The sequence below is a fragment of the Varanus komodoensis genome, unplaced genomic scaffold (assembly GCF_004798865.1).
Source record: "Varanus komodoensis strain SLA01 unplaced genomic scaffold, ASM479886v1 scaffold57, whole genome shotgun sequence".
In the NCBI taxonomy this organism is placed as follows: Eukaryota; Metazoa; Chordata; class Lepidosauria; order Squamata; family Varanidae; genus Varanus; species Varanus komodoensis.
In genome coordinates this window covers 2,999,533-3,024,365 of record NW_025336182.1, presented here as the reverse complement: position 1 = coordinate 3,024,365, position 24,833 = coordinate 2,999,533, and the positions used below count along the sequence as shown (strand labels likewise).

The following is a 24,833-nucleotide window of genomic DNA, read 5'->3' as shown; positions in this document are numbered from 1 at the left end:
CGGTGAATTAAGAACCCCTGCAGGCTGAATATTTCCAGCAGAAGAGTTGTGTTAAGCTGTTCCAGCCAACTGGCACAGTCCCGTGGTCCTAAAAGCAGGGGTGCAAAACTTCCTTCAGCCCAGGGGCCATATTGCATCTCAGGGGCCATATTCCAGCTGTGGGCAGGGACAGGCAAACGGGCAGCCAAATACCCAAAACTGCTTATTTGGGAGTAGTGAGTTCCTTTAACCTGATGAATGTTTCCTTTTTCTTTTCATTTGACTGGCTGCCACCTTGACTACAAGTGCCTGGATATTAACAAAGGCAGAACTTTATCAATTTAATTAAATATATTTCCAGTGTCCCTTCATTTCATCAGAAAGTTGGCTGAAGAGTTTTCAAAGATGTCCACAAGCTTCCTCCAATCAGGTGCCCCTCAGAGACTGGACTAAAACTCCCATGTCTGGTGACAAGACCTCGTGGAGAAAGGCTGCCCTGATGCTTTGGTACCTTAAAGAGCTCCATCAGCTCCGCCCGGGACACCTCCAGCCTCTCAAAGGGGAGCTGCTCTCCTATGATCTCCCGACAGAGCTCTTCCAGCGCTGGCAGGTCCTTACTGGACACAGTCCTGGAGGGGAAAGCAGCGAGCTCTCGGTGAAACTTGGGGAGCTCACGGAAAGCAATCAAAGGCCACATAAGCAAGAGACAGGCAGGGCCTTTGCTGGACCCAATGTCCTTATTTCCCGTGATTATGAAGATATTGCATTTCTATCCCACCTCTTGCAGCGAACCCAAGGTGGCTTATAAGATTCACCCCCTCTTCATTTTCCTTTCACAACAATCCTGAGTCTGACTGGCCAAAGTCACTCAGCACGTTTGACGGCCGAGTGGGGCCTACAACCTGGGTCTCCCAAGTCCCGGTCCAACACCGTGATCATCACCCCACACTGGGCAACAGCCACTATCACAACAGTCCCAATCCAGAGAGCGGCTGCCTTCCTGTTTCTAAAGCCCTAACATTAAAGTATAAAGAGGGCTGAAATAAGAGGTTGCCGTGCAAATCTCCTCCTGCTCGGAACTGCAGCGTCTCTGCCCTCCTCCTCTTTCTACACCCTGAACCGCTGCTTCTCCCCCGTCTCCTCGGCATTCTCTCGCCAGGGAGCCCCCTCCATCCTCAGTGGGCAGCTCTGGGGCCCTCGTCCGCAAAGAACATTTCCCTCAAAAGGTTCTCTGTGCTTCATCAAAATATGAGGTTCCCCAAATCAGAAAATACTTGTGGGCCTTAAGGCGGTGGAGCTGATTTGGTTGCATGAAAAGAGTGGCTCTTGGACATTTCAGCTAACGACATGGGATAATTAGAGGTATGCAGGCCTGGAGGTGAAAGCAGAATTTTTGTTCAGCTTTCTGGTCCCCACCCACATACTTTCTGAACTGTTCTAGTTTTTCCTGAGCTGTCAGAAATCTAACAATGGCCCTGTCTGATGCGGAGCACTCAGTCCAAGTTACTCCTGAAAACCTGGTTGGAAATCTAAAAGAATTCTGCCCACTTCCATAGTCTGTCCAGATCCTTTTGGATCTGGAGTACCTGCCCCTCAGTTGCTGCCACTGCCCCCATTTTAGTACCGTCTGCAAATTTGATCTGCAGACTGGTCACCCCTTCTTCCACGTCATTGATGAAAGGATTAAACAGGATCAGCCCCAGGACAGAGCCCTGGGGGACCCCGCTTGTCACTGGCCGCCATCCCGATGATTCCCTGCTAATGGTTACCTTCTGCTTTCGGTCAGTCAACCATGCCCTAATCCACCGGACAGTGCTTTGGTGTATCCCAAAACTCCTCAGCCTCTCCACCAGGATATCATGGGGCCATTGTCAGAGTTCTGAATGAAGTGGCTGGATGGAGTCACTGGGGCAGTGGGTGTGAGCTTAGGTGGACTCTGGGGCACGGTGGAGGAGAGGAAGGCCTGGAGGAATGTTGTCCATGGGGTTGCGATGGGTCGGACACGACTTCACAACAACAACTTATGGGGTGCTTTGTCCAAGGCCTTGCTGAAATCCAGGGAAGCCACACCCCCTGCACCCCCTCCGCTGCTCTGCCAGAGCCAGTCATCTGCACCCAAGTCATCAGCTGGCCAGCAAGGACACCTGGTGGAGGGCAAGGAGGCAGCACTTCATCCACACACAAGGCATCACGCTGGCTGGGAAGGGTTGAGAGTACATCCGGGGGGGGGGCATCTAGGGGGGCCCATGTGCCCCGACCCTGCCCTCCTTTCCTCAGCAGGAAAAACACCCCCCCCCTCGTGCCCTTGTCCCACCACAGTACTGCCTGGCGACACCTCCAAAGGGCTTTGGGTAGCGGGTTTTCATGGACTGAGCCACGGGATTTCAGCGTGCTGAGTGCGAGGGCTCTGTCCTTTCCCCAACCCCCAGCTGGCCCACAGCAAATTTTCCCCGTTATATTAATTATGTGTGTGCCCAGGTTGCTCTGGGGCTGCTGTTGCAGTGAGAAGCGACAGACTTACAATCGGCGTTATTAATAACAACACCAGTGACGTTTGTTGCCCGGCCCCCTTTCGGCTCACCGTTCACCATCCAGGTACATGTCATAGAAGAAGCCCTTGTCTATGCTGGGTCCGTGACACAGGAGTGCACCGTAAAAACGTTCGGCAGCGGCCCCGAGAATGTGGGCGCTGGAGTGCCAGAAAAGCTGGGGAGGAGATGGAGCGGGAGGAGAAGAGGGCTGGTCAGGCAGGCATCCCGGAAGCCCCTGCGCAAGAGGACGCCTCGCCTTGGAAGCACTTGCAACAAGTTCCTGAATGTTGACGGGGCAAGGCACAGCCCTGCTAGCTCCACACGAGTCACAGTTCACACAAACCCGTTTCCCTCTTCCAAAAAGCATGTACAAGTTAATCAATACTCACCGATTTGCCATCCTGAGAATCGAAGTCCACAAATTCCAAGGTGGCATCGTCCTCCAGTGGGCGATCCAGATCATGGAAGCACCCGTTCACCCGGGCCACGACTGCCCGCTTAGCCAGTTGCTGACTGAAAGAGGATGGGAAAGTCAGAACATGTTTCAGATTGGTAACCATCTCATGAATGCAAGGAGACATTTACCGGAAATAAGGAGACTCAATCAAAATATTGTGCTTATGGGATTCCCTGGATTTCCTTTCCTTGCATGCACATTCTATTGTTCTAAGCTGATTTTTCAGGTTTTCTTCTAAGCAGGAATGAGATATTTAAAAACAGCAAACAAAAGAAAAAAGATGTAAAAGGATGGTTTCTTGCTCTTTCTGACTGGAGCCAGCAGCAGACAATCCCTAGAAGCCCTGGGCACGAGTGGTTTTTCTCAGCATTTTGCCTCCATGTCTTTCAGGGCTCTCTTCACAGCTTTAAGGACTAGAAACTTGTTCTCCCGTCACTCGTGGAGACACATGCCTGTGTCTGGCAATCAGCCAATCGTGGAGTATCCTGAAAATTCCAGATGACCCATTTGCACTCCCAAGGAGTGTTCCAACTCTGGAGAGAAGACAGGTCTTCAGATTTTGCCACTGTGCGCTTCCATCCCTTCTTCCCCACTCACTGCAAAAGGCCCTCTTCGTTCAATATATTTTGCTAGGAATGTCTGAAAGCATTTCAGGCATGGAAAGACTGTCGACAAAAGCCCACCTTATGTGCAAGGCCACCTGATGTGGTGTGGAAGTCCAGGCCTCTCCTTCTACTACTTTGCCGCCTGGCAGGGAGAGCCGAATCGGCCGTCTCTCTTGGCGGGTTCGCTCGGCACAGCGTTCCTCGGCAGCGGCTCTGAGCTGCTTGTAAAATGCCAAACGTTCAGCAATGGGGGAGGGGAGAGCACCTGCCTAGGACATGAAACATAAAACAGGTGAAAAAGAATAAGTGATTGGGGAGGGGGCAGGAAAGGATACAATTTGCACAGAATGTTGGAGAGAAGCCCCCAAGGCCCAAAGAGTCTGGCAACAAATTCAAGGAACTGCAAAGTCCAGGCCAACGGCTTTGCCTCCCAGCTAGAACCAGTGATTATCTATGTCTTTCAACATTGTGTCTGTAATTGATGTTTTGTTTATTTAATGTTTAAATGCAGACTTTGTTGTTCATCTGTATTTCATGACTGTTACACCCTGAGCCCTATTTTGGGCAGGAGAGAATTTAAATAACTAAGTAAGAGTAAAATGCAACACACATCACAATTTTATTTTTTGCCTCTCGCAGATGTCCTTCAGAAGGGGGAGGGGGTCGTTGTGCAGATAAAAGGGAGGGGGGAACATTGCACAAGCTGCCTTGAGACCCTTGCAGGAAAAAAGGGAAGTTATGACTATCTTAAGTGATAGGCACTGGAGTCCTCCAACACCTGTCCAGCTGGGTGAAGAATGCTAGGCACTGTAGGGCTTCTTTTCTGTCTAAACATGCACAGGATTCTTCCCTAAAACAAGCGGATTTAAAAGGAGAAATAAAGCACATAAAATCCAGGAACGCTTTGGGCACAGACGTAAGGCCTCACTAGTTAAATTATTGTCTATTGGGCATCTTTTACAAAGGCACAGGGAGACTCCATCCCCTACAAACGGAGGAGCAACCAGAAAAGAAGGCGCTAGAATAAAAAGGTATCAAAGGGAGTTGTATTTGCACATCCGAATACACACACACGCACAAATATACAGAGAGAAAGAAGTGAGGGAAGGGCAGTAGTATTACTTAAAAATGCGACAGACCGTGTAGGACCTGCAGGGCTGCCTCCTCCCCACCCAGCTCCTCCTCCAGAGCCACGGAACCCTCATCTTTCCAGGAAGACCCGTGTCCGGCGCTCAATTCCCACGTGCACAAGGGCAGCACCCGCTCCCCGCCACTCGCATCCTCGCGACCCGCGAGCCAGGAGCCAGCCACCGCCTGCGTGGGCGGGACCGCGCCTGCGCGCGCGCGCGCGCGAGCTTCAGCCGGCCCTGCAGAGGAGCGCGCGCATTGGTCGAGCGCACGGCCAATGAGTTTCCTCCTCCCCTCCCCTGGAAGCGGTCCCGCCTGCTGATTCCTCCCTCCTGCAACGAGGAACCCGGTAGGGCAAGTTCCGCCGCAGTTTGGCGCCCCCCCGGTTGCGCAGCAAAGGGAGGACTTGGAAAAGGGAAGCGGAGCCTCCCCGGAGCCCGGGCGAGGCTTGGCGCCCTAATCTGAGATTGCACAATGCGCTAGGAGACCTGCTCTTCTGCCTCTGAAGCGCTCGCTGGAAGGCGAGACCCCCCCCCGCCCCCACCGGCAGCTCTGCATAGGTCGCCCTGCCCACCCCAGCCAAGCTGGCAGCCCAGCAGGCCTGGCCCTCGGGGTGGCAGGCGATGCTTGGAGGCGGGCGGGCGGGCGGGCGGGGGAGGGAGGAAGATACCAATGGACAGACATTGGAGCTGCGCAGAGAATTACACAGACTCGCTAGAAACACCAAAAGCAAATCACACACAGAAACCGAGTAAAACAAGGTAGAAAGTCAACAGGTGAAGATGCTTCCAGCATTGTCTACGTGCATTGTAAAAGCTATGAAGTTCTGCCTGTTTGTGCAGCTCTTAAAGAGGCGGGAGACTTTCCTTAAATAAGCGATTATTCCCCTCCCTGTTTTGAGCACCATAAAATCCTATAAACCAGATTACTAGCATATGTAAGAGACAGCAAGGAAAGGATGTCTTATTTAGCAGAATAACCACAGCTGAAAAAGAAAACAGGGCAGTGGCTGCTGTCGCTGTCCCTGTCCCTTTCTTTTTCAGAGATAGCAATCTATATACAATTTGTTGCCGCAATCTACACTTCACATAGGAACGTATTCCTATGCATTAGAAATAACTACTTATGCATACACAATTTATACACAATGATCCTCCAGACCAGCTGAAGCCCTTCCAAATGTCACTAATATTTCAGTGGGTGACAGAAGCACACAGTTCTCTCTCTTCTGCTGGAACCAACATGAGTTACGAAGTGCTAACAAGGGCTGAACTGTGCCCAGTGCATTTGTTCTTTTCCGGTGCGTGTATACTGCAGGGAGCAATGCTGTACACAAAAACCAAAACACAACCCTTTGCCCTCTCCCTCCACACACACAGTTCAAAATGTCTTTGGGTATTTCAGTTCTCAAATGGCCAAATCCAGTAACATTAGCTTCAGGTTCCATGCGTAAGAGTTATGCTGGATCAGACCAAAACACCACCGATTCCAGCATTCTGTTCCCACAGCGGCACAACCAGATGCCGCCTCCAACAAAAACAAAGGAGAACCAAGAGCAGGTCATGAGCACAGTAACCTTCCCATTCGTGTTGCCCAGCAACTGCCCTTCAGAGGCTGCCCCTAACACTGGAGGTTCTGCGGGCATCATGACAAATAGTCACACTCTCTTTAGAAAACATGACATGGGCAGGCTACTGGCAACCCAAATCCTGTCACCAGCCTGGGCTGATAAATTTGCTAAGCTATTTCTGGAGATTTTAACAGGCCCTTTGTGATCCATGCTCTTGAGCTGAGGAGAGCTGGCAGCCTTTTGTTTTTCGGCGCCCCAGATGAACTCAAAGCAGATGGATAGCAGATGGCTACATGACGTGTGCACATTCACACCCTTTCCTTCTGGTTACTCTTATTTGCCTCTTATTCCCTGTGAAACCTGTTTGATCCAAGGACCTTAAGAAGTAAGGACCATGCTCAGCTCAATCCCCCCCATCTTTCTCTGGGCCTAAACTACGCCTCTCCTTTCTAGCAACAATTTTTAGAGGGGTAACTACAAAACCTCTCTGTTGATCAGCAAAACCTGACTGGTTCAGCAAAACCTCTCTGTTGATCTTAACCTGGGGATATGCCCTGGAGCAGGCCTACAGATTTCACTGGGAATCTTGTCCCCCTCCTCTTCCCCTCTAAAATGCCCCTTCTAGTCCCTTCTGGACAGAAAGGCGTCAGGAAGTTTGCACTGTAGAACTGCAGCAACATCTCAATGCCCACACAACTGCCGGGAAGGGTACGCCGACAAGAAAAGCGGAGCTGTGAGGTAGAAATTGCAATGGGAGGAAGGACACCGTATCATCAAGAGAAGCAAAGGCTGGTTGTTACGTTGGCAAAACAAAACTACATTTGCCACAGAGTGTTGGTAGATGTAAAAACAAAAGAAAACGCAGAGCAGGCCAGGTGTGCAGGGCAGAACAGCCAACAGGCCTTACAGATAGTCGCTCCCGACTCAGTTCAAGCAATCAAATGAGCCGGGCAGAGCAGAGCTGAGAGCATGGCGCCCAGCCCTTGTTCCAACCCCCGTCAGCGCCATTTGTGCAGCTCCTTGGGAGCTGCTGCTCCGACCCCCATGGCGGGAGGGCAGGTGCAGGCCCCAGCAGCACGCAAACGGCACGCGGCCGGTGCACGGGGTTTGGGCCACTCGAGGAAGAGGCTGCACTCAAGCGCCCAAACCTCCGGAGGGAGCGGGGCTGCTCTTTCATACGGCCTGGAGCAGGAAATGTGTGCGGGGTGGGCCCAGCTCCCAGGAGGGGACTCGGTTTTCTTCAAGCACAAAAGCCCCAAGGGATGAAGTGGTCCCAGGCATGGGCGACAAGAGTGCCCCCAACTCAATGCCCATCACCCGAAGCTCTGTCACAGAAGCAGCGCTCCCAGCTCGCTCTTGCATGCCCAGTCGCATTCGGGGACAGATGCCTATACCAGATCTTGCTCAGTCCATTCCATCACAGATATATGCATGCCCAGAAGGGGCAAGCGAGCGGTTCAGGGCACAGAGCTATACATGTTTTGTCAAACCCTATGCAAGTCCTCCAACTCCCAGCATTCCCCAGGTAGCACCACTGGGCAGCGCTGCCTGCATCCCCTTCCCCAGGTCATCTTCTTTGCAACACACTTACTGGCTGCCTCCCACACCCCACACCATGTCTCATCTTAGCTGCAGGAGTTGTGCAAAGAGCAACAGCCGAGTCAGGCACTGCACCCCATCACATAACCCCCACAAGGCACCACAGGGCATCACAATTCTGTGCAGTGAGTCCCTCCTCTCACTCCCTTCTCTCAAGCTCAGGAACAAAGGCAAAAGACGGAAGGACCTGTTGGGGATTTCTCAACACTGTTGATCGCACTAGCGATGCCCAGGCATCACCAGAAGCACACACGATGGCCTGCGCCGATATACCCCCTTCCAGAAGACTTGACATCGCAGAGGAGAGCAGAGCAGAGGCCCTGGAACAGCCTCCCAGAGGTGGCGTGTCAGGGCTTCCCTTGCTCTTCTGCAGAAACGTCAACTGCACAAAGCTGATCTATCCTGAAGGAAGATTTCAAATTAATGCAATCCTAAGCGTGTTCACCCAGAAATCCAATTGCATTCAATAGGATTTACTCCCAGGTGGGGTGGCTTGCCTTTTTAAAAATGGCTTTGGTGGACTTTGCTGCCACTGTTTTCCTCCCACGCAAACTGCGTGGGGAGGTAAAGCAGCATAAAGCATTCCAAATACAGGCTGCGGGGTGGCAGGCTCAACTGCGGTCAAACACAGCGGCCAGTGGCAAATGGACGCGCTGCTAGGCTTGAGGGGGGTCTTTGATGGCACGCAAATCCCACTGCTCAACTTGCCACCAAAGGCCACACAGCGATAAGGATCAGACCAGGGGCCTCTCGAGTAACAGGCGCCCTCCCACCCCCAGAGGGAGTTGGTCATCGGCCTGTTATGTGCAGCCCAGAAGATAAAGCCAGCAGTGCTCGGTCAGACCAGAGGACCATCTGATCCAGATTTTTGTTCCCAGTGGCCAACCAGCTGCCCGTGAGAAACCCTCAGAGGAAGAGAGGAGGCCGACACCTTCCATCCCATCCACGCTCCCCAGCTACTGGGAGACAGGACCACTCTGCCTCTGACAGAAGAGGCAGCTGACTGGCCTGTGGCAGCCATTCACAGCTTTCTCCTCCACTCATCCTGTGCCTGAAGGAGCAACCTGGGTGCATTTTGCTAGCAAGGAGGCCTACAACTCCCAGTGTGTCTAGCCTGGGTGCTGTAGGCCTCTCCATTGATCCTTTTCATCCATCCCAGACCTCTTGTCATCCAACTTCATGGAATGACACAAGGACTCTTGGGTTCTGGAAGAATCTGAATTCTTGTGATCAGGAGCCAATTCGTACAGCCAATGTTTCCATTTAAAAAAAAATCTCAAATTTAACTCTAAGTCATCATGGAGACCCTACTGGGGCCGAACACAACTCAAGCATGTACAAGCAATTTGTAAAGCACAAGGGGTCACTCGATGGGCGTTCCACCGCTGACCCCACGGGAAACCTCCAGCCAGCGCACACAAAACATCTCATTCCTACTGCTGGCACAGAGCGGCCCGTGGGTGTTGCCCAGCCCTGCCCCGCAGCCAGCCAGCCAGCTCCCCACAGGCCTGCGTTCAGCACCGCTGCTCCCCCTCCACCTGCGAACCTCGAACCGATCCCCGGGCACCCTCCGGGCCTGGCGTGCACAGGGAAGGGGACCGGGAGGCGGCACACCTGTGCCTGGATGACGCTCGCGGTGCACTCACCGGCCTGCCCCAGCCACTGCTCTGCAAGGCTCGGCCGGCCCTGGAAGCAAGGCCCAGGTGGGGAGGGGGACACCATCTGTCCCAGCAGCTGCCCATGAATACGCAGAACAGCATTTTCCTGTAAACTGCCCAGAGAGCCCTCTGGGCCATGGGGCAATAAATAATGCAATACCGTTTCCCCGAAAATAAGACCTAACCAGAAAATAACCCCTAGCATGATTTTTCGGGATGCTCGGAACATAAGCCCTACCCCCAAAATAAGCCCCAATTAAGATCGTCAGCCAGATGGACGCACTTAGTATGTCCGTTGCAACACCATTTGGGGTTGAGTTAGGATGATGTTCCAGAAGAAGATGGCATGACTGTATTTGAATAAATGTAGATTGTTGTACATGAAAAATAAGACATCACCTGAAAATAAGCCCATATGCATCTTTTGGAGCAAAAATTAATAGAAGCCCCTGTCTTATTTTCGGGGAAATAAGGTATATAAACTAAAGCCAAACTCCTAGAAGGGCTGAAACAATCTCCTGCCCACCAAGTCTTACAGCTGGAGCTTCCCATTAAAGCATGTACTTTAATGCCTGCAAACCAAAAGGCACAATGTTAGCAGAAAAGCTTTCTTCACACTCCAGGTACTGCCTTCTGCTTGGCATTGCACCGTTTGGAAAAGAGGAGAACAGCTCAACGCTCAGCTAGTTAACCGCCATCCTGCAGCAGATCAATTAAAAAAGAAAACCTGGGTCTTAGTACCCAAGAAGCGTAAGCAGGGGACTTGGACGGGGAAGCCCAGTCCGTCCTTCCTCCTGAAAGGAATGCCCAGGATAACCATTTCCAGGATGGCGCAGCAAGTGCAGTGGCCAATCTTAAGGACGCGAATGGAGGCCCTTTTACACAGGAAAAGCCCTACCAGGTGCAGTGGGATCTGCACAAGACATCAGATATTTGCACCGACTCCCTAGACAGAGCAGGCGACAGACATCGACCACGATGGCCAAAGAGAACGCAGGGGATCTGCTTTGCCAGGGGTAAACAAGGGGCTGTTTAACTGATTAGATTTTTGCTTTCGAAACACATACTTCTTCCCCCTCTGCCAAAAGCTATGTACTCACTTGCAACGACTGAAAAACTGGCATCAAACAGATGAGAAAGGTCACTCCAACACCCCCCCCCCCCCCCACAGCAGGGAGCAAACGCTCAGGCGGCCAGTTCGACATGCAGCAAACTCACGGGCTCAGGCAGCACGCCAAAGGCACACACTGCGCTTGACCCAGAGCCCGGCCTGCTCTCCAGGGGCAAACACACCCGGTTCACTGGCATCACACAAGCCAGCAATCCTTTCCGATCGTTTGGGACCGCTTGCTACGATCAGTCGAAGCTGGAAGCATCAAAGTCCTTGGCTCTGTGGCCAATACCAAGTCGCGGCTACAGGTGCCGCCCTGGGCAAAGCTTCCACACGGCCCATTTGGTTCCTGCAAGGCCACATGATAAGAGGAGGAGGGCAGGGTGGGTCGAGGTCCCTGCCCACTCCTTTTTTCCCTTCGACGCCAGAAACTGGGTCATCAGCCCTGCTTCCAGCAGGGAGGTTCATTTTTCAGCGACAAGCCACTGGGTGTTCCAGGGACAGCGCAACCCACAGTGGGCTGGTCATCTGAATCCCTGACAGCCATTTCGCCGTGGATTGCAGGGCTCAGCTAGCAAGTTGCTCGGCAAAGGCAGCAACCCCCAACCGGCACTTTGACGCGACCAAAAGCAGCCCACCACCCTCCTGAAGCAGCTCCCAGTGCCAGAAAATTGTGCAGCTGCAATTGGCATTATTGTCCGTATTCGGCAAGTGCCTGCCTTGGGCGGTCTGGTACGTGCGCTTTTCAACTGTACAAGGGAGTGGAGCAGGTAGCATACAAAGAAATTTACATGGCAAGCATGCTTCTGCGCAGGTGCCGGGCACCGGTTGCCAAGTCGTTGAAAGACACTAGCAAAGGGGTGGAGCAAAAGCAGTAAAGGTCTTCCTGCTCGAATAATATAATGCTGTCGCCTCTCCGTGACGAACCAACAGTCCCTAGCAGCGTCCACCTTTGGAACACTTCAGTCTCCTGCCACTTGCACAAATTGCAGACACAACTACACGATCTTCTGGAGCCAAAAATACCCCCAAGCAAGCCTGACCCCAGGTTCTGCCACAAAGGCCACTGGGATGCTTCTGGAGGGGGAGAACAAGCTCAGCCCACGTGTCCCACGCACCGTTCCGGAAAGTGGAATGGGGGGAGAAACGGGGGAGACCCGGTCCAGTCGGGATCAACATTTGACCAACACTCCCCCCCCCCATTTCCATGGTTCAGAATTATCAGGTACTCCGAGCAGGAATGCTTACTGTGCACAATCCCATTCCTGCCACAACAGCATCACACATACGAAGTGCTACCAGCAACCTGAACGCCACGGCACATTCACTGCCAGTCTGCGGCCAGCCGCCGTGACTGTACCGAGAAGAGAACCCCCCCTTCTTCTAGAAATGGAGGCCACACCAAGTCAAGAACACTTTATTAGTATACAATACAAAAATAAGGGGAGGGAGGAGAGTGTAGGGGTGTGTGGGGGGAGGTGGCGGGGGAGAGAGAGCTTTCGAGGTGCGTCCCTTCGGCTGGGCCGCGTTGCAGAGGGCGCCATTCGAGGCCACCTCCCAAGCAGAGGCAAGGTGCACAATCAAGCACAGTCAGCTCTTCCTCGGAACGGGATCTGCAGGTCTTTGAACGGGGGATCACGCGTCCTCCATCTGCCGTGGGCCCCCCACCCCCCTCCATTTTAAGCCGCGGCCACGCCGCATCTCTTCCGGCAGCCACGCGGTGGACGCTGAGGCGCGTTCTCCATCTCTAAGAGCAGACTGCCGAGCGAGGACCAGCTGGGTCTCCTCTTCAGGCACTTCCTCAGTCTTACACACCTACCGCACACTTAAAAGAGGGCTTATTTACAAGAAGAATATCAAAACATTCAAACTAGTTATTTTATTAAATGTATTAATGTACAATTCAAGAGACAGTCTGCTGCAGTTCGCTGCTGCTTTGCCCAAAGCAAGTTGAGTTCTCCCCCTCCCCTCCCCTGCCCTCCCCACCCTCCCCACACAAGAACACACTTGAAACTAAATCCAAGCCAACAAATATCCAACTCTGTTTTAAACAGGCACAAAAATAAAAAGCACATCAAGTATTTACAGCATCTTCAAAATAGCAGCGCTGCTGCCGCCACTTCCATGGTGCCCCCCGGAACCTCCCCACACGCGGCTGCTCCCTCTGTGAGGGAGGAGGGCTCTTCAGTTTCCCCAGGTGGTCTGAAGGCGGGGTTTCCAGCCCAGGCACCACTCCATGGGCAGAGAAGTCTACTCCGTGAACAGGCCCAGAGGAGAGGAGGACCATTTCCCTGGGCTACACTGATTCAGCAAACCCCACACGTGCTCAGGGTGGCCTTCCCCAAGCCGGTGCCCTCCGACTACAGCTCCCATCATTCCTGGCCAGTCTGACACAGCTGGAAGGCACTGGGTTGCGGAAAGCTACCCTTCGGGGACCTGCTCCGGAAAATGTTGAGTGAGAAGGCTGGCCGATCGTTCAACAGCGGTAGCATCTCCAAACAACCCTCCAAAAGCCCTTCCATGGAAATCGCTTTTGTCATTCATGAGTATCAAGAGCTGTGCCAAGTGTAATACTCTGCAACCTGCTTCTGCATTTCCAAAACAGCTGGAGAGGAGTACGTGGTTTGCTCTCCTCTTTTAGAAAAGGCTGTCCTTCATAAGAGACACTAACGTTTTCCTTAAAAAATACAAGTTTATTTCATTTTCTTTTTCTCTCTCTTATCAGGTGAAATACAAAAGTAACAGCAAAGTAAAGGGAAGTAAAACCTTTAGACAGGAAGATTCCCTTCCTGCCCAACAAACTAACTGGCTCTTTTTTTCTTTTTCTTTTTTTTACACACGTATATACATTGCTGCCCTCAGTTAACTGTCAACATTTTAAAGTAAAAGCACAAAATCAGGTATAAAAAGAACAAAAGGATTGAAGGAAAGACATGGAACTTTTCCATTAAAATATTTTGTCTTTTTACAAGTTATGTTCTTTTTCAGTTCTTTGCCTGCAAGATGCCCAAACGGCAACCCAGGTCTGACTGACTGAAGCCATTTTCCTATGATGTGGCAATTTGAGTAGTGGTAGCAATTAGCTGTTTATGTTACCTGCAGATTTTCTTTTTAAAAAATCAGCAAAATCGCCACTGAAAGAGCAGCGGAAATAAGAAATTTCACATTATTTATCCTAGAAAGGAAACAAACAAAACAAAACAAAACAAAAAGCAAACCTACAACTTTAGCTTGTTTATTATTTTGCATTCTGAAGTCTGTCTTAACGACAGTAAAATACAGGTGTTCTCTTGGTGCCTGAGCCCTGTTGGGAAAAGCTACTTTTGACAGGGCTGCCACGGGAGAAGGCTTTGGTGGTGCACGACAGAGCATAGTGTTTTTCCCTCCTCCCACGGCCACTGGAAAAAACCATCCCGGGTGGCTAAAGGAATATGTATCAAGCAGAAGTCATGCAGTTAAGGGGCGAAAGGAAGCCGACCCAAGCAACCCTGGCGTTGGGCTTCCCTGTGCCGTGAAGGCAAACTGGCTCACACTGGTTGGAGCCAAGCACGCTTATTACGCAGCTCAGCTGGTTTATCACACATGTCCCTCAACGTCCTCACAGGCCATTGGGAATGTTAAATTTGGGAGAAGGGCACTGATCCCCAAGAAGTATCTCATGTACATACAGCAACCTTCCCCAGGATGGTAGCTTCCAGAAAAACTGGATTACAACTCCCATCAACTCACGCCAGCACGGTCAATGAGCATGGTGGCTGCGGGTGACTGAAAGTGTAGTCCAACATATTTGGAAGCCATCGAGTTGGAGAAGGGTGACAAAGGGGTAGCACTCACCCATCCTCCTTCAGAAATGCAGAATTCTGATGTACTTGGATTGACTGCTATGGAACCTGGGTTACGTTTTGCCACTCACTAAAAGGAAATTATTCACAGAACCCATCTGTGAACTAAGAGAAGTGGACATTGCATCAGTCGAGTGAACCTAGAAGAAATGGTAGTTCTACATTATTTTAAATCCTCTGCATTTTAAGATGGCATCTTCTGCAAGCCTAAGGGGTGGGGTGGGGGAGCTGGATTTGAAAAAGCAATCTCTGAAACATGAAATCCACCTATAATCCAGGTATAAAAGTGGTACATCTGATGCATGTCTTCTTTTAAAATGCGCGCACTCAACATATGGAATATTACTATTGAGGAATGCACAACGTGGCAGAATATTAGGAACTCAAAAATGCAGACTTCCCGAGTAGGGAACAGGCAGCTACGAAGAGAAATCCAGTTTTTACACAAAGGCTGTCTATGCCCACAGCTGCACTGAGAGACACAACCCATGGCGACTTCAGGAGAGGGTCAGAGGAAGAATGAGAGGAGCATATGGGGCACCCTGCCAGGACTCGAGCAGTCTCTCCCCTCCCATCCCTCTTGCTTCCCACCTACATTAGCCAATTCACTGGGGGGAAAAACCCTTGAAAAAGTCAAGACCCATGCAAAGTCAAATTATTCTATCACAGGTGTCTTGTCCTCACCAATCTGAGGAATCGTGAGAACGTTATGAACCTAAAAGGACTGCAGAAAGAAAACAAGAAAAAGAGGGGGATTAGCAGATACACAAGATGACACGTACCCTCCACCCTCCTCCCACGGTAGATTCGACCCACGACAGACACAGGGAGCAAAGGCCTCGAGGAGAATAAGCACATGCCACTGAGGAAAGGAAAAGGAGTGACTGTTACTTAGGAAAGGAAAAAGAGGCAGCAAAAACAGGAACTCTTGGACCTTTTAAACTTCCTTAATATGTTTAGTACAGGATTCTTCCCTGACTCCCACTTCCTTTCTAGGGGGAGACACAATTTGGAATATTGACTTTAAAAAAAATCCCGTATTTGATGAACTTTTTGTAACTCCTGAAAGTTTTTATTTCAACAACCACCTTAAGATTAATTTTAAATTATTTTGCAAAAACCACCCACCCCTTTACTTATCCACCTATATTGAGGCTGACAGCTAAAAAAAACCCAAAATCCAAGAAACCAACAGAACAATATATATAGAGATATATATATATTGTAGTATAGAACATACCTTAATTGACAACGAAAAATGTCGAGGGACCCCTGTATGGGGGGAAAAATAAAATGGAAGTGAAAGGACCACTTCCACTGCTCTCTAGAAAGTTCTGGAACACCTTCATTCAGTACCTGGGAGGGAAGAAGGGGCGTTTTGGTGCGAAGAAGGGGGGAGCCCTGGCAAATGGGGGCCGAGGCCTCTTTAAGCTGTTAAAGGGGTCTCTGTTTAAGAACAACTCTCTGGGTCGGAAATCTGGCCTCTGGTTCCTCACCCCCAACCCGCCTCGGTTTGTGCCGTCGCGGTGCGGTGGGATGGCGGCACCCACGCTAAGGGCCGGCCCCAAGGGATCTCTTGCCAGGGTGGCCAGGCCGACGCTCTCACGAGGCCGCCCAAGGGGCTGGCTGCCCAGGTCGCGCTGTGGCTGGGCCACTTGGTCCCGAGGTACTCCTGGCGGCATGCTAAAATGCTCTTTCAGTGTTCCTTGGTGGACGGACCCGTGCTCTGCGCTGAGGGGAGGCGCCGGAAATGGGAGGCCACGATCCCCCGGAGGTGGCGGGGGGCTGGAGAAGGGAACACTTCCGTGTTCCACGGGGAGAGGCGGCGGCTGGGGGGGGGAGGGCACGGGCACGCCACTCCGTTCGGGGGGGGGGGGCGGGGGAGGGGGGACCCCACGGGGCAAGCGATGCGCGGAGGCGGCGTCCTTCGGGAACGGGCTGCTGTGATCCACCGCCGGCATCCGTGGAGGGGGGGCCGGGTGGTCCCGAGGGAACAGGGTGCTGAGATCCTTTGGCGGAAGAGGTGGGGGCCCTGCGGGAGGCGCCCCGATCTGGTCCCTCGGGAAGGAAGGCCCGTGCTCTAGGGGCGGCGGCGGCACGTGCCGGTCAAAGGTGGTGCCGAAGCCACTAGCTCTGAAGTTGTTGACGTTCTCCTGGAAGGGTGGCCCGCGGTCCTTGTACTGGGACTGGAAGCCTGACACGCCGCCGCCGCCGCCGCTGCCACCGCTGCCGCCGCCAGGGGTGCCCAGGGCCGACATCTCCGCAGCGCTGGAAGGACCGTTGTCGAAGGTGCTCCCTGCGCTGCTCAACTCGAACCACCCCCCCCGGCTGCCCTCTCGCCCATGCCCTCGGCTGCCTTTCCCGAGAACCCTGATGGACTCCACCGTCTGAATGGGTTCCCCAGGCATCCCCCGGCTGGAGGCGTTGTGGTAGCCCAGTGTTTCTATGGGGGCCCCCTTCTCCTCAGTGCTGTCGGGCAAGTCTAAACAGGAGGAGGAGACCCTGGTCTCGATCCGGTAATGCTCCTCCGGCTGCTTCTGCGGCTCCCCTCCCGCCGAGATCCCAGCCTGGCTGAGGCTGGACAGGACGGCGCCATCGCTGGCGCTCACTTTGGGGCCCTGGCTGAAGTGCTTGCTCTCTTCGGAGGGCTTGCGGGACGCGTTTTTCAGCATGTTCTTGAACTCGATGGTGGACGTGGCCGAGATGGAAGACACGACGGACTTCTCTGTGTTGGACGTGGGCAGCCTGCTGGCCGAGGTCATGAGTGGATTCTGGGGAGAGAAGAGCGACCTGTGGGGAACCAAGTGAGGAGAATCCGGATACTGCTTCTGCGACAGGCCTGAGTGTGGCATGGGTTTGGGTAAGTTGTTATGGTTGGAATCTGGCGGGAAGAAGACATCATTCTTGCTCGGCGTAGGGGAGGCATCCGAGCCACAGTCATTTCCTCGTAAATTGTAGCTTCCGTACATTCCAGCGGGGGACAAGGGATCACAGCTTTCGCTCTGTTCATGGAGAGGTCTCACCAACTGGGGGAATGTGGATTTCAAGCCAAATCCAGAGGCTCTCTGACTGTAGCTTGACATAACTGGCTGATACTCTGATGGATCAGAAACCTTGCCAGATTTCAGGATAGATTTAGCGGGCTGCTTCTCCAAGTTCACCAAGGCAGAAGGCGGAGGACCAGAGTAATCAAAGTCACGGTAATCTTCATCTTCCTGGAAGGAGGTGTCTGGATAGAACTTCTCCTGAGGAGAGTCCATTAAGGAGGAAGGTAACTCGATGCCATCAGAGGACGGCTTGAACAGGCCTGCTGGAGAGTCTCGGTTTAGGCTGAAAGACCTGTACACAGAGTTAGAGAGTTCTTGGGGGTAACCGTCATCTCGACTCTGGAGAGGCGATCTTGTACTACTTGGAGTGGACGAGCCAGGGCTGATTATCTTTGAGAGCAGCGACATGGTGTCGACATTGCTAGATGAAGGCTTGTCCATCATCTCGTCCTGCGTGGGCGTCCCGCTCCGCTCGTCGCGGACAGGCGTGCCGTCAATGCTATCCATAGAAGTGCTCGTGGGCCCACGGCTGAAATCTGCAGATGACGACGAATGGCTTTCAGGCAGCATGCTAGAACCCAAGGAGCTCAAAATTGGGATATTCAGATTCAAGCCGCTGAAGCCCGGGTTGCCCTTTAAGAAGTTGTGTATCTTCATCTCCAGACTGGGAGATGTGGGCTCTGCCTCCAGCTTGGTCTCCGAGATCTCAGAAGACTGATTCATTGGGTTCTCAGCAGGGCGAAGGGAAGGGCTGCTGGCCTGGGCACTGGCGAACCCCACAGAATTGGTTGGAGGCTTAAAACTGGCACTGGGGAGCCTGGTGCTGTGTGCAGCAGAGACCTTGTTGACGGATGTGGAGGAAACCTCGGCGGAGGAGGAGGAGGAATTTGGAGAATAACTGAAACTCTGGGGTATGAAGGATGGGGGGTTGGATGAAACATTCCTTCCCTTCCCAGAAGGAGCTGCAGCTGTGTTGGCAGGTGATGGAGATGTACTCTGAGATGCCACCTCACTGGGCTGGGCCGTGTTCCCTGCAACACTCTGCAGGAACGAGGACAAACCTGGAGTGCAAGAGGAATGTGTCACGTTAGGCATCGGCAGGGCAAAAAAGCAACTGCCTTTTAGCTCATCGACACGCAGCTTTCGTCTCTCTCCAAACTAACCCATGCAACCTTTCAGCTCATTCTTTTCATCAGAATATTCTGCTCCTTTAAACACTGGGAACTGCTCTGTGAACATACCCCAAACCCCAGGCACTGTTCACTCCGCATGGCTCTTTTCGTGCATGGACCACTGCAGATGAGAACTTAATGATGGAGCACTGAAAAATCAAGCTGCCATCTTTCCCCAAAATGGAACTCAGCCACATGCTAAATTTCAGGATCTTCTTCAGAGGAGCAACCGGTGCCAGCCAAGTCCATTCTAGCAAGCACAGCAGTTCAGTCAAGCAGCCGGCCTGGGGAGCGGCACGAACTGAACATGCGGGCAGCCCATGCAGTTACCTTGCAAGCTTGGCGCGGCCTGGGCCTGGGTCTTGGAAAGCACGGAGAGGATGCTCTCGGGCGTGATCTCCACTTTGGAAAGGATATTGGCCAAGGGGTTTGGCGGTGCTGCCAGGGGGCCTGGGCCGGGGGTCTTCAAGCCACTGGTAAGGCTGGTTGGGCTTGCTGGGGTGCCTGGGGAAGGTCTCGAGGCAGGACTGACTCCTGGGGAGAAGAGAGAAGTTGTGATGTGGGTTAGAAACACATCAGAGACTTCGGATAGGAGAGCAAAGTTTAGCACACCGCTGAAGGCTGATAACTAGGGAAAAACAAGAATAGAAGGCAGGTAGGCAGGAGGAGATTCTGGGAAGGAGAATGCACTGACATTTTTAAGGAATGTCCCTACAGTCAGAGGGTCTGGAGGCACAGAAAACCAAAGCTGCGGTTCTGGTGGCAGAAACCAGCTTCCTCAGAATGTTGGCTTTGATTCTTCAGAAGTCCCAAGTTTTTAAGTCCCATGGGTGCAAAACCACGCTTTAAGAAGTAGGTGGGCAACACCTGTGGAGACCTCTGGTCCCTGATGTGTGACTGCATAAGATTTCTAGTCCATAACTAGCAAAAGCAGGATTATACAAAAAAGTAAAAGTGGGAGAAATAAATTACACAAAGAGAACAAATGCAAATTTCCACAATTACTACAACTCCTCCACCTGTCTGAAACAGCCCTTCAAGACCGGGACTTCCTCTTGCAATGTGAACACCCAAGAATCAGTCCAAAGTTGTAAGCACCTTGGAAAGGTCACTTCTCACCTGTGTTCTTCATAACTGAGGTCAAGCTGCTGAGAATGGAACTGATCTTGGCCAAATCGACGTTGGCGAGGTTTGGCAGCACGAGTGCTGGCGACTGGGGAAGCGGCGTAGGGTTGGCTGGCTTGGGGGGCGGAGGGGTGATGGGGTTTGGAGCCAATGTCACCGCGCTTGCAGGGGTTGCCGGACCAGCTGCTGCAGGTGGAGGAGATGACATTTTGGGGACGCTTTCAGGCATCTTGGTGGAAGCTGTGGCCAGAGCAGCCGGTTTTTCCTTCCTCTCTTCCACTAATGCAAAGACAGAGGCAGCAGAGAGGAAATGAGTTATTCCGTATCGCTACTGAGCTACTCCGGGGAGCAGCAGAGCATCTCGGAGTGTAAGCACAAGAGGGGTCTCCATTTCTTCGCTGGCGTGAGTCAAGATCAGCACTTTTTCATTTTCAAATCCCATCCGGGACCCCCAGACCACAATGCCAGCAGAAAACACCTCAATTACGGTTCAGCAAAATGACCCAGTGCCATATGCCACATTTAAATGCTTCAGCGAGGGCTAAAGCGGACGGGGAGGCTGGACTGTGAGTTGCCCGTGGCTAAGCTGCACATCGGAGTCAAGCGAGCTGTGGCTGCAGCAATGCCTACCGAATCCACACTGGAACGGCCGCAGCCTTTCCCCACACGCAACAACACAGCAGTTCGAGCGGGACTCCGTGTGCCGCGTGGCGGGCCAGGCAGGGGAGGGCAGGGCTTTGCCCGACAGCTCATATAAGGGTCTAACCTTGGGGTCCGAGCACGGTCGCTGCAAAGGGACTACGGGGGGCGCTAGGCAGGGGTGCACTGGTCCCGATGTGCAGGCGGCCTGCTCACTAGCTTCTCTGCTGCCCACGCTCACTCGAGCAGGCGCCGCCCCTGCTGCTGTTCCCCTCCCCGGGAGCCTTGCCCAGCCCAGGGCAGCGGTGATCCGCTGGACTGCAGCTCTCCGCCTCTCCAGCCAGCACAGCCCACGGTCCCCCCACCAACCAGAGAGCGCACAGCCACCTGTGTGGCTGGAAACAGCTGCCCCCCAGGCCATCGAAGGGGAATGGTGCACAGGGTGGGGGTCACGGGAGCCGCAACCCGACAGGCACCAGGTCAGGGAGGGCGGCTGCCAGGGTTTCCTTGCTGGAAGCAGCGCCATCGCGCTCTCTGGGGTGGGCAGGGTCTGCCTGGAGGAGGAGGAGGAGGGGGAGGAGGAGCGGGTAAGTGCGTCGGCACGAGCGGGAGGCGGGTGGCATGCGCGGTGCACCACGCCCCTTCCAGAGGACCAGGAACGCGGCCATGGAAGCCACCCACCAGCCTCTCGCTGACCTACGCCGCGTGCGCTGCGTGTCCGAGTCCTCCCAAAAAGGGAGCATTCGCACCTTGGGCTGGACTGGGCCCTGTCCCACAGACAACGGGGGTCTTCATTTGCTGGGTGCCCCCTCCCCTCCCCCTCCAACTTGCAGTGGGGCAGTGCGGGCGACCTTTCATCCTGCCAACATGCTCTGCTAAACCGAAGCGTCACGGACTGCTTCTCTCCAGCAACGTACCGATGATCTTTGGGGCGTCGTCTTCCACATCGGACAACTCCATGTCCTCCACGTCCCGGTTGTCTGTTGCGGGCTCAGGAGACTTCTCCCGCTCTGCGTCCGGTGCAGGAGACCGGTCCTCTTCCCCCATCCCTGGGAAGGGAGACTCGGACCCTGTTGGAGATGGAGCGTCCATGCTTGGTGAAGGGACAGGGGACTCCTCGGGGTCAGGAAGGGTTGCCTTTAGCTGATCCAGCTTCTTCTTGAGGTTGTTCACTCTATTGGCAAATGTTTTGTATGCCTAAGTAAGGAAAGCAAGTAGAAGTGAGCAGCGCTCACACCAAGACAACAACAGCCCCTCATAATTACGCTTGCAAGCAGCAACCACAATGGACTGCTCTAAGCTAACGCCCGATCTGCTCAACAGGTCTCCCCAGACTGCCCAGAAGTGGGGAAGAAGGGGCAGTGGCATGTCCCCCTCCCTGGCCCATGCCGTCTACCCTTGCACCCAACTGTCACCCCTCCAGGAACTGCAAGGGGGCCCTGCATTCTCCAGGGGACCCAGACGATGTCAAAAATCTGGAAAGGCCAGGTGCAAAAAAGCAGCACTGCCTGAGGCAAAGCATTCCACGCCGAGCCCCAACCGCCTAGAGTGGCCACGAGGGCAGCTCGCCACTGAGGAAAATAATCCAGCTGGGAAACAAGGTGAGTGCGAATGAGGCTGAGAGCTCTGCGAAGCCACAAGTGCAACGACAGAATGCAGCAGTAAAGACGAGGAGTTATTGCGGGCCGTATCGTGAGGGCTAGCAACCTGCCTGGGTGCAGTCCGCATGTGTCCAAGTTTCATTCCCATGGAAGCAGCGGGAAGAGAGGGACCCGTTTCGGCATGGCTGCAGTCTGACTCGGCTGAGGGCACAAGACTAGTTGCCCTGGGGGCTGCCGGAGTGGGGGTTCTTGCCAGCTGCTCTTTCCTGGTGGAGTTCCCTTCCGAGCGGAACTAGGGCATCCAGCCAGCTGGCCGGAAAAAACAGCCAGCTGAGCAGAGCACCGGGAGATGGGGAGGTGCTCCAGTGGAGGGGCTCGCCCAGGCTGTGAGGAAAGGCGGGAGCAGGGCGCATGCAAGACTGCGTGGGCACGTGTGCCTCTCCTGGCACGACCACGGGGGCGAGGTGTCCCTCCTCTGGCCAGTTAAGGGCTCCTCCTCTGTGCCTCGCCCACCTAAAACACTCGCCTCCTCAGCTGCCAGGACAGCAGAGCATGCAGCCCGCCAAGCCTCTTGTGGCGGTTTGGCAGGCCCCGCGGCTGACACAAGCAAGGCAATCCCTTGCACGTTCAGGTTTGCCTGTGTCTGTGGACACATATGTGCATTTCCCCCTGGTGCTGCCCAGCAGATCTCCTGGGGCCACCCTGGTTGTGCATTCCCTCCTTCCTGAAAGGGAGTCCTTTGGTACTTACGTTTGCCACCACCTTCACTTCCTTATACTGTGCTTCATAGAATATCCCAGCATTCTCGAGTATTTCTGTCAAGGAAGGACCACTTTTCACTTGCTTGTCCAAGCTGTTGACAAATTCTTCAAGCTTGGCACTAGCTTCCTCAAACTCTTTGGAGAATTTTTTCCCTCCAGTTTTGTCTGAAAGGGAGAGAGACTATTTAAGAGTGAATGCATGAGAAGAGCCCAAAACCTAATTCTCAACCTAGAGGCAGACCTAAATGCTCTCTAGATGGGAAGGGAGGAGAGTGACCCAGCAGTCTTCTCTTGTTTTTGCTAAAGGGACAAAACAAGAATCCCCCTTGGAGAGAACAAATCCAGCTTGTTCTGGTGATCTGCTGGACTTGAATTCAATTTTCAATTCAGTTAAAAATTGAAATATTTCTAGATGTTGCCAGACATTTCTTCCAGCTATAAAAGGAGCCAGCATGGCTAATGTCTAATTAGTTATTTTTAAACATGTTGAAGGCGGCCCTTTGACAGGGCTCCTCCTCTTCTCTCATCATAGTCACTCTCAGAGTCATTTATGAAGCTGAGTGGTAAAAGGGACTATTTTGCACGGTGCATAATTAACCAGGAGATGTACTGACGCCCAACAACTTGGCTAACTTTACAAGGGAACTGTGTGTTAAGACCCACACAGCCTCAACCAATTCTGCACTGTTGCCTTTTAGAGCACCTTTTGAAGGTAGCCCCTTCAAAGAGTTCAGCTGGACAGAAAAGCACGTGTGACCTGGGACTCTCTTCCTGATACCTCTCCATTTTCTTTCGCTGCGAAAAATCAGGGGCATCCTCTGTTCAGCCATACCTTTTAAGCATTTCAGTGTCTCAGTGCTGCACACATCCACCCTCATGGTGGAGAGCTGTTTCTCCTTCAGTTCTATCTGGTCCTCGGAACGTTTGTAGAACAGAAGTTCGTCGACGAGGGACTGCGGCTGCAGGAGAGAAAACGTTCAGCATATGTCACAACAAGGAAGCGGTTCATTTGCAAAAGCAAGCGCTGCAGAGGCTGGACGCAGGCAAGAGAAAAGAGGGATGCAGCACAGAACACTCTGAACACTCCAGACAGGGATCAGAATCTTGTCTGTGCACGGGAAATGGGTGTGCGCGCATGTCTGGCCTGGCTCTTTTCCTACAGTAGCTTCCCCCGCTCAACAACCGGCTGGCCCACCAAAGCCGCGTCATGCGATAGCATCCCTATGTGCACACACTGGAAGGTGGCGGCGGCTGTAAGCTCAGTCCCACAATGCTGCTACCAAACTGGATGCAGGAAAACTCCTCCGGGGTTATTCAGGGACTGGGACAGGTCTGGATCTCTGTAAAGAGAGGGTCTAATTCTAAGGCTGCGTGAGCTTCAGAAGCCAAACACATGTCAAGTTTAAGCTGTGGGAAGCAGACGGGTATGCACGGCCCGGTGACTGGACTTACTCGGAATTCTGCAACGATCTTGGACTTCAAAGCAGCTTTCGGATTTGTAGAGGCTGCAGGAAAGAAGGACCAATGCATTTAGAAAGGTGCTCATTCCAAACCGCACACCCCAAACAGCGGCAAGCTTTTGGAAGAGAATGCCCCACCCTGCCAGTCCCGTGCAGGGATCTGATGTGACACATGCTCTATGAGGGAAGAGGCAGGAAGGGCTGCGCGCGCCTTGCCGGGGGTCCATAACGTGAGAAGTGCGAACAGACGTCCCACCCTCCGCTTCATCTTCGCGTGGCCATTTCGCACACCCTGCCAATGCCACACTGCCTTCTCCTGTAGGACCGACTTTCCCGACAGATCTTTGAAAGCTCAGACTCTATCTTAGCCTCCACCTCACACAATTCAATCCTGCTTTGTCTCTGCACGCAGTGCAGTTCTAAGAAGAAAAAATAAACTCGCGCTGACTCATACAGAAATGCAAGAGGCAGCATCCTACAAGATCAGGGCACTTTGCTTATCGCTGCCTTAGGAACCGCCGGCGGCCCAATGGCAACCCGAGGAAGAA

General features: G+C 53.0%; 2 protein-coding genes across 6 annotated transcripts in view; both read right to left on the bottom strand.

Moving 5' to 3' along the window:
• TARS2 (threonyl-tRNA synthetase 2, mitochondrial) overlaps positions 1-14,490 on the bottom strand; it is a 28,407-nt gene extending 13,917 nt beyond the window's left edge. For 4 of the 5 annotated variants that reach the window (XR_006416557.1, XM_044449225.1, XM_044449227.1 and 1 more), the window contains exons 1-5: positions 4,712-4,847; positions 3,651-3,841; positions 2,900-3,023; positions 2,561-2,685; positions 491-608 (exon numbers count right to left, since the gene is read on the bottom strand). Coding sequence is in view for 4 of the 5 variants with exons in the window: in XM_044449225.1 (XP_044305160.1) it covers positions 491-608; positions 2,561-2,685; positions 2,900-3,023; positions 3,651-3,841; positions 4,712-4,777 (624 nt within the window). In the remaining variant the exon portion in view is untranslated. Of the gene's footprint in view, positions 1-490; positions 609-2,560; positions 2,686-2,899; positions 3,024-3,650; positions 3,842-4,711; positions 4,848-14,472 lie in introns of those variants that run through there. The other variant, XM_044449226.1, reaches the window with a different exon arrangement.
• Positions 12,040-24,833, bottom strand: part of RPRD2 (regulation of nuclear pre-mRNA domain containing 2) — a 30,935-nt gene continuing 18,141 nt past the window's right edge. The window contains 9 exon segments of the mRNA XM_044449220.1: positions 12,040-14,620; positions 15,721-15,910; positions 15,913-18,588; positions 19,030-19,233; positions 19,819-20,103; positions 21,381-21,660; positions 22,815-22,990; positions 23,658-23,784; positions 24,278-24,330. Coding sequence (XP_044305155.1) covers positions 14,566-14,620; positions 15,721-15,910; positions 15,913-18,588; positions 19,030-19,233; positions 19,819-20,103; positions 21,381-21,660; positions 22,815-22,990; positions 23,658-23,784; positions 24,278-24,330 — 4,046 coding nt within the window. The 3' untranslated portion in view covers positions 12,040-14,565.